Consider the following 9,279-nt stretch of genomic DNA (forward strand, 5'->3'; position numbering starts at 1 on the left):
GACCCAAGTGGAATTTTTATGGCAAGGGTTCCCAAGCCAAAATTCCATTGGTATCCTCGTTGGAAATGTCTCGACTTTTGTTTAGCGGAGATGAGGGTTATCTTATCTACGCTATTGATATTTCGAAGAAGGAGCCATCTTTATCTGATATTCCTGTTGCGAAAGAATTCCCGGATGTATTTCCCGATGAGATTCCTGATTTTCCTCCTCATCGAGAAGTTGAGTTTAGTATTGATCTTGTGCCGGGGACTGCACCTATATCTAAAGCTCCTTATCGCATGGCACCATTGGAATTGAAAGAATTGAAAGAANATTCCAATACAGAGAAATAAAATATTGAAATACAACAAAAAAACAGTATAAATTAGTATTTAAATCGTGAATTGTCTGATAACATAACAAAAACCAAAAAATATGCAAATTACATGACAAAAAAATACAATTTCCAACCCTCCGTTTTTCATAAAACCTGATAATATATATTTCAGCGGTGTTTTCTTTTCAGTAAAAAAAAAAAAGAAAAGGAAACATTCTTACAAACAGATGTTCAAGAGCATGTATACTCGAAGAGATTCAAGTATCAAACAAACACAGTAAAATTCAATTTATTAACAGCCCTAAAGTTATTATCTTCTTTTTTCATATACAAAAACTCCTGTGAAACGGTCTCACGGATCAATTTTGTGAAACAGATATTCTATATGAGTCATCCACGAAAAAATATTACTTTTTATGTCAAATATATTAATCTTTATTGTAACTATGGACATGAATGATCCATCTCACGAATAAAGATTCGTGAGACCGTCTTATGAAAGACATACTCTTTTTCATAATATACATAAACATGAATGATCCGTCTCACGAATAAAGATTCGTGAGACCGTCTTATGAAAGACCTACTCTTTTTCATAATATACATGTTTGTGGCAAAAAATTGACTTCGAATATACACAAAACTTTGCCATCATACAGGCATATCTTTTGCTCCAAATGTTCACAAAAGAACTAAAAATACCATGTAGAGATTTTTGCCTTCTTTCATATTCAATGGTCATTCATCCATTACCTTGACATGATTCTCCCAGATTTCTCCTTTTCGTAGCCCTTTCTTCTTCAAAAATCTTTTCAAAGAGAACAAATAAATTTCAAGCAAGCAACTTAAGAACGAAAGACGGTAGAGAGAGAGGGGCTACTACCTTTTTGTTCATGCATTGCAATAAGTCTGTGATTTCAGAAAACTCCGGTCTCAGAGATGGTTCTTGCTGCCAACACTTCTCAAGCAATTCGACCAACAATGGGTGTGTGTTTCTTGGTATTGCTGGCCTCAGACCCTAAAGAAACCGGCATTTAGCTTCAACATTTCTTAGAAAAGAAAACTATTTCCTTGCATGAAAATATTACCTGCTGGACGACGCAGACTGCTGCCTGTAATGGAGTCATGTTTGCATAGGGAAGCTGCCATTTCGAAACCAAATTAAGTGACTTGAGCATAATTGCAACTCACAGAAGTTCAGTGATGAACACTGCGGGTGACGATTGCCCCCACTCAATTTGAATTTTTGGATATACATAATCTTTTGCAAAATGGAATTTCTCCCCCAAACACATTGAATTGCCACAAATCTTGGGTTCACCTATTGATATATGAATTGCTATAAAAAAAAAAAAGTACCTTTCCAGTCAGGAGCTCCCAGAGCACAACACCGAAGCTGAACACGTCGGCTTTGTGACTATATGGCTTGTGTTCAATAACCTTCAAAGAATATAAGAAGAGTAAACATTAGGCAATTCAAAATGGTGCGTTTTCAAGGCAGAATCAGACGCTTTCCCCTCTAAATGAAAATCTATGTTCCAATTTCATATATTTCTCTCAAAACTGTAAGTTCTGCACTTCTAAAAACAAGGGCAGCACTAATAAAAATTTATGGGCCGACCCCTAGTTCAAGGGACTGACAATATCACACCAATAATATTTCGTTTTCATTATAACGGGATAAACAGACCTTTGAAACATTAGTATGCCACAAGTTAATTGTTATTAAATCACAAATCCAAAGGGATATAATTTTTTGAATCAAATTGACAGATCAAAGAATTTTCTTTGTTCACTGGCAGCAGACTACCATAAAAGTGGAGAAAAATAAAAAAAACAAAAACCTCAGGAGCCATCCAACGATATGTTCCGGTTTCTGCCGTCATAATACCTGACTGATGTTGCACCCGAGCAATACCAAAATCAGCAATTTTAACCGCCTATACAGAAGTAATTTTGTCACAGAAATTTATAGAACTTCCTACAAAATTTCAACCATTGAAATAAACATTCCTTCAAAAAAAGATAAAGATGCCCAAGATAAATTATTCTTAGAAAAGACAACAAATATACCTCAAATTGGCTCATGTGATACACATACAAAAGTGTCATTTTGGAACTTTTGGAGTAAGTTTGGTTTCATTTTTTGGCCTCCCTACTCCATTTACAATAGTGAAATCTAGCATTACACTCTTTTCGACCCCCAAAACATGTATTACCTCCTTTCACATCTTCCAATACGAACATATAACCTTTAGTTTAACTTTTCATTATCCCCTAAACATTCAAAACTATATTATGTACTCTCTATTTAAACCATCCAAAAAAACTATATATATGTGATTTGACATCACCAACTCCAGCACATTCCCACTTGATATTACATTGACATCAAAAAATATCTCCTCTGTAAAACAGAACCAAGCACACATCATATTGTCCCATAAATTTTATAGAACACGCGAAAATGAATCCAAAGATAGCCTACTGTTTCTTACTTCATTTTCATCCATCAACAGATTGGCTGCCTTGAGGTCTCTATGTATTATGTTATTTTGATGCAAGTAGGTCATTCCTGTGGAGACCTCGATTGCAACTTTGAGTAAAGCTGGAAGCTTGAAAACACCCTTTTGTTTGTGCAGGAAATCATAAACACTTCCCCCGGGCATAAACTCTGAAACATGACACGTGTGAAAAAAATCAGTTGAAGTTCCATGAAGAGTGAAGGAAAAAGAAGCAAAGAATAGATATGCATAAAAAAAGTCGGCCAATTACCAATCACAATACACAAGATTGGAGGTCTTGTACATGCACCTATAAACTGTACTACATTTTTGTGCCGCGCTTTCCTGAATAGCCGAAACAAAGGTTTAGGCAGAAGAAATTGAAGTAATCTCTTGTTTGAAGAAAGCTAAAGTTACATCGTGTTCAGTAACATGCAGGCAAGATCTTGGGGATAGAAAATATTAAATACACATAAAACAATTAAAATACAAAAAACAACAATCAGAGTGATTTAAATGACATTGGCAAGACATCATAACGGCCGGTTACAGCCATGTCATCCAATCTTTAGCATTTCTTCAAGACACTGGAGTAAGCGTAAAAAATTTGAACGCCTGGATGAAATTTGGAGGCAAATGACTGAACGTAATGAAGGAATTACACCAAAGCTTGATAAAACGTAAACCTCAATATGAAAACTTCTTGGGTGAACTCTCTTTGTATGTCTTCGTTAAGGCATTCGGTCCTAAGCACCTTGATTGCCACATCTTGACTGTGAAACACACCCTTGAACCTGTGTTCATTTGGGGGCAAAAAGAACGAAAAAAGAGAGACATATCTTGAGCCAACAAAATCACTAAAGAAAAAACAAGCAAGAGAAATGAAACTCACAAGTCGCCGTTTGATCCTGAAGCAATCTTATGTTTAAACGTGAGCAAGCTGAAATCAATCTCCCAGACATCACTCAAAGGTGATCCCACATGGTACTGCGTAGGAGACTTGAGCTCTTGTTTGAAATTCATCTGTTTCTGCATTGAGATATGAGAAAAAGCTTGAAGTAAAACATATGATGCTTTCTATGCAAATTTGAATAGCTTGACACCTCAATGCTTGAAATTTCTTTAACCAATGTATTCCTTAGTTCTTCAATGCCCTAAAAAGTTGCAAAAAACAAGAAAGTTAAAAGTTGTAACACATTCTTCTTTTTTAAAATCATAAATTGCAACAAATTCTAGGAGCAAGAATCTGTGTAGGATAATCTCACTGTATCAGAATATAATATTAGTGGATAAAAGAGTTTAGAAGAATGCAACAAAAAAGACTGAGTCGAACTAATAGGTAGATTTTCTAGACAAGAGAAATAATGGGAAAAAAACATCTCAAATTCTATAAAAACAAGTTTTAAAATCATATTGTAAGGTCGTTCTTCCTGAACGTCCGTAGTTCAAGGACGAGGACAAGTACTCGTGTTCTCGTCCTCAACTACTGCTTCTTCAGTGTTACCTTCAGTGAATAGAATGACACAAACCAAGATCCATAAAAGACATCATGAACACTGAGAATTTAATCAAAGCATATGCATGCAATTTCATGGATGTTGAAGTTTATTTCGCGAAACATGCTAATATTCCCAGTAATTAAAATGTTGAATTGCCTCTGATGCGTGGTGTAAAAATAGCAAACAACAAAGATAAAAGAAAAATACCTCGTGCTCCCAGCCATCAACAACAAAGACATCTAATGAGTAACCATCTATTGTGCAAAAAGCATGCGCTTCTTTAATGTTCAACCCAATCTCAGAAATCAGGCAAGTCAGCTGTAAATATGGTTCAGATACACAGTTGTCAAAATAAATAATATATGGCTGTAGATTTTGGAGAGTGGTCACAAGAAACAGTGACACGGGTGGATCATCTTTCAACATAATCAAAGTTCTAGAATTAGTGAATGGAAACAGTACAAAATACCCAATGAAGGAATAAAATTAGAATTATCACGTAACCCCCCATCGAAAATACAATCTCCAGTCACAGGAAAGCAATGACAACCATAGTATCGTTTATGAATAAATAAAAGGCTCATGAAAGTTTATGTACTCATTATATGGCATATAGGATAAGAGAATTACTGGTATCCACAGGCATTTAACTAGTTCAGAATGAAGAGACATTACCCCACTAAGGAGCTTAGTTTTGTCTTTCGTTGATATTGTTATTTCAAGCTGTTGCCTGAAAAAATCACATCCCAGCCCATACACATTGAAAAAACCATAGTAAAATTGATGGTTCAAGAGAAAAATAACACATTCTAAAAACTTAATATAGATCAAAATCTTTCAGAATATTACCGAGTTAACTGCAATTTCCTACTCATAGAGCCATTCCTGTCAGGAGCATCAGATTCATCAGCTTCATATGAAAGATCAGTATTCGCAAGCATCCCAAATGCCCGTGGAGGATGAAGACTGCAAATCGAAACAAAGGACTTCAATATCAGATGCACTTTTTACCTCGTTCTGTCCAGGGAAAAAAAAGCACTTTTTGGATGCATGTTTACGTAATTAATTTCCTACTTTCCAAATAGACTATCCCCTTCGTTAGTGAATCTTGACTGGACAGAGTAGTCCTCACCAGGATTCCCATCAGACATAGGATGAACCTGCATTGCATGAACTATGGATATTTATTTGACTAACTCAAATAGGAGGCCTACAGGAAATGCGAATAGAAAAATTAACTTCCAAATTTAAACTAAATACAAAACTTTAGATTTAAATCCAAAATTTTCACTTTAGGACTTTGTATTGCTCTCAAATTTATGCACAATGTAAATGAGTCCACTAGCTCACACTTTAAAGCATTGATCCCATCAGTCAATTTGCTTCTTTACCAGCACAAAAAATTTGGAAAAAATGTTGTTCATGAAGCTATATATCAAGCATTAAGACATGAAACGGAGAAAATTTAGAACATATCAACCACAGAATACCTTACTCAACATAAATCCATAAGAAAACGAAGAATGTAGGCCTAATAGCAATAAGCATCACTATAATCCAAAACGATATCTCTAGTCATAAAGAATTAAGAACAATTAAAGTATTATGCACCTGCACGAGGCGGACTTCAACCGCAGGTCTAGTGAGAGGATCATGTGCCATGTGCAACAATTTCTTGTGCATCAGGACATCATTTGCCCTTTCAGTGTTCAAATCCAACGCATAACTACAATATTAAAGCAGGGCAATCAGTCGTAATGAAACCATTTCAAACTCCATAAGAATTGCTTCTAAATCTAGTCTATAGGTACCCACTAAGATCCAGCCATATCTCAACATTCTCGCAACATTTGAATCACTGATGCACAGTTTCCAGAGTTCAATAAGGCACATCTCTATATTTCTTCGTCAACTATGACTTTGCCTACTGTTAAACACAAAAATACTCCCACAAACATCACTAATCCAAGCAAAAAAAATTTAAAAAAATTTCGATCGCCTCAAGTATGCAAGTACTAAGCAACATGCCAACACAAAGTAAAGTTACATAAATTTTCACTGCAAGAAACAAAAGGGCTCCAATAAATCAACTTAAACCATAAAGGAGTTCGAATTTTATTAAATAAGTACTACTAAAATCCACTACAACCATGGAATTTCAATTTTATATGTTTTGATTCGTCACTAAACTCAAATTCTCAGCCCAAGTACCAAACAAATCATTTCGCTTATCCATCTCCACTTTCCCAAAGCTGATCAAATAAACCAAAAATAACCCCAAAACACATATGGCCCGGCCTACCTTCAACGATCAAATATCCCAAAAAAAGAGGAGCAAAGATTGAAACTTTACCGAAGAGGAAGCATACAAAAATGAACCCACATCTCATCTTCAAACCCCGGCTGCGCAGCCTCTTCCACGTCCAATTCCTTCAATCTATGCTGCACTTCTTGAAATACTTCAACTTTCAGGCTTCTTTCCCGGCACTGACCCGGCGAACACTCCGATGCCCTGCTGCTACAGCTCTCACTGTCACCCATCAAACCTTCACTTCCACAAGAAAAAACAAAAACCCAAAAAGATACGAAAACATAAAACTCAAAGAATATGCACTTTCATTCAGATTCCAAATAAAAAGGAGTGATAGGGGCGTGGGGAGTGATGTAAGAAATGTATCAAACGTGATATATATATATATATATATTATGTATGCATATTCTTTACAGCAATTTGCATGAACTGAAAGTGAAAGGGGCTGATCAAAATTTCAATAATTAATATTGATAATAAAAAAATGGGAAAATCCACAGTTTTATGTTTGCTGCCATGGATCTAGAGAAATGATCTCGATTTATTTATTTTTGTATATACACGAAAATCTTATACTAACATAGCATAGATTCTCTGCTTAGCTTTGCTTCTACCACTGTTCTTTCTTGGTTTTTACCAAGGTTCTAAAAGCGTGAAGCGCCCCGAAACGCGGATGTCGAAGTCCAAGCTTTTCAAGCTTAAACGAGATTAGCACAGATTTAAGCTTGAAAAAACGTTTTTTATCTTTAGTGTAATTGTAATTATCTCAAACCAATAAATAGATAAAATAATACATAAATATGATAAATTTAAGTCTGATTCATTAATTCTCATATTTATAAAATCATAAAAATATCAAAATTACAATCTTTATTTGTTTTTGCAACTAGACCACATTAAAAATGTTAAATATTTGTCAAATCATTATCAGACACGCTTAATCATAATTAAAATTAAAAAATAAACATCTAAATTATAAATTTAATTTATTATTTTAAAATAAAAAGACATACTTTCATAATTAAAAAAATTAAAAAAATAAATAGATGTGATTAATTGTGCTTAAACACGCTTAATTAAATATCATAATTATGCTTAATTCGGTCAAACTACTGTTTGACCACTTTTTTCCGCTCTCTCCGAAGCGGGTCGTTTTTGCTGAGCTTCAAGCTTAAGCAGATTATTTAGAACACTGGTTTTTACAATTTAATATCAATTCATTTGTTTTGTCAATTTTTAAAGATTTATTCACAACTTTTTATGAAATAAATTCTTGGAGTTTAATTATTGAACGTTTTAGTTTAATGAAGCAATATTATTTTAGCATTTTTTTGAATAATATATTTTTAAAAATCGTTTGTTTTAAAGAATTTGTCGAATTAGCCAATTAGTTCACTTGTAGAGCTAATACTTTATTTTATATTTGATATTCGATAGATACGATTTTTATATACAACATGTGATAATGATTCAACTCGATATTTTACAACGTATAACATCACAAAGAGCAATGTTTTGATCATTCTCCCTTATAAGCAAATGTTTATTATCTCATACTCTTCCCAATTTAATTATCACACAAGCTTACAATTTGTAGGAAACAAACATGTAAATTAATTATCTTTGATATCAATTGTAGGATCGATCATTTGTTACTTACCAGAAAGTATAGCTAGTGATAATATTACAAATCAAATATTTTAAAACATACAGGAATCCAAACATCACAATTCGATCACTCGTCCAATAAAAAAAGAAAAAAAATTGCTCCGTAATAGAGTATTTGGAATATCGTAGGACCGAGTGCTTGCCGCTTTACCAAAAGCTATAGCTAGTGGTAATGGTGCAACTCAAATCTTTTAAACCGCACAGCAGCTCAAGCATCACGGTTCGATCGCACTACCAAGCAGGGACAATTATTGCACCCAACAATCGTCCTCCCAATAATTGCACTATTTGCAATCAATGAGAATCGAACCGATGACATAATTGTAGGACCGAGTACTTGCCGCTTTACCAAAAGCTATAGCTAATAGTAATTGTGTAAATCTTTTAAACCGCACAGCAGCTTAAGCACCACGGTTCGATATCTCTATTAAGCAGGGACAATTATTGCACCCAACAAATATAAATAAAGGAAATTTTGTTTTTAACCCCATACAAGTTAGCCGTCTTTGTCATGCAATTAGTTAAAGGGTAACTTTGAAAAAAATACATATGTCCATCTTTGATTTAAAATTCAGTACCTAGATGTTTTTTTTTACAAATTAATACCTGACAATACTACAATCTTAGTTTTAACTACCTACAAAGATAAATTTACATTTTTGCACTTTTATTATTTAAATAAAGATATAATTTTATCCACCAAATTAATTGTGTGTTTTCCATCTATCAAAGTATTAGTATCTATTATGGTGTTTCAAATACTTGATTTTGTTATTTGAATACTCCAAATGTGTGCAAAAATACTATATTTTCGAACAATCACCATAAATTCAATCATTGTTGGTTTTTCATTAAAAATGCATTATGATGACTTATTCATGTCATTTTATTTTTTAAAAAATATAGTTCATCACTCATCATGAATTAAGATTAAATACTTATTTTGACATATAAAGTATCTATTTTGAAGTTTCATATATT

General features: G+C 33.7%; 1 protein-coding gene across 3 annotated transcripts; it reads right to left on the reverse strand.

Moving 5' to 3' along the window:
- Positions 1-515: 515 nt before the first annotated feature.
- Positions 516-7,146, reverse strand: LOC140975184 (serine/threonine-protein kinase STY46-like). Of its 3 annotated transcripts, XM_073438756.1 has the most exons (17): positions 6,673-7,146; positions 5,931-6,045; positions 5,394-5,479; positions 5,169-5,285; positions 4,995-5,049; positions 4,527-4,637; positions 3,924-3,974; positions 3,713-3,849; positions 3,507-3,614; positions 3,092-3,165; positions 2,815-2,990; positions 2,161-2,256; positions 1,676-1,756; positions 1,405-1,458; positions 1,200-1,334; positions 904-1,124; positions 518-633 (listed from the first exon to the last, which is right to left on the reverse strand). In XM_073438756.1, the coding sequence occupies exons 1-16, from the start codon at positions 6,858-6,860 to the stop codon at positions 1,059-1,061; spliced, it is 1,650 nt and encodes a 549-aa protein (XP_073294857.1). In that variant the 5' UTR covers positions 6,861-7,146; the 3' UTR covers positions 518-633; positions 904-1,058. The 3 variants fall into 3 exon arrangements, with proteins under 3 accessions (XP_073294859.1, XP_073294858.1, XP_073294857.1); XM_073438758.1 differs by lacking the exon at positions 6,673-7,146 and having other exon boundaries at positions 516-633; positions 5,394-5,493; positions 5,931-6,036; XM_073438757.1 differs by lacking the exon at positions 2,161-2,256 and having other exon boundaries at positions 517-633.
- Between the last annotated feature and the right edge of the window lie 2,133 nt (positions 7,147-9,279).

The sequence above is a fragment of the Primulina huaijiensis genome, chromosome 4 (genome assembly GCF_012295235.1).
Source record: "Primulina huaijiensis isolate GDHJ02 chromosome 4, ASM1229523v2, whole genome shotgun sequence".
In the NCBI taxonomy this organism is placed as follows: Eukaryota; Viridiplantae; Streptophyta; class Magnoliopsida; order Lamiales; family Gesneriaceae; genus Primulina; species Primulina huaijiensis.

Coding starts and splice junctions, on each gene's coding strand:
- LOC140975184 (XM_073438756.1), bottom strand. CDS start 6,860: ATGGGTGACAGTGAGAGCTGTAGCAGCAGGGCATCGGAGTGTTCGCCG. Junction 6,046..6,672: donor TTTTGTATGCTTCCTCTTCG/GTAAAGTTTCAA, acceptor TTAATATTGTAG/TTATGCGTTGGATTTGAACA. Junction 2,991..3,091: donor AATCTTGTGTATTGTGATTG/GTAATTGGCCGA, acceptor GTCATGTTTCAG/AGTTTATGCCCGGGGGAAGT.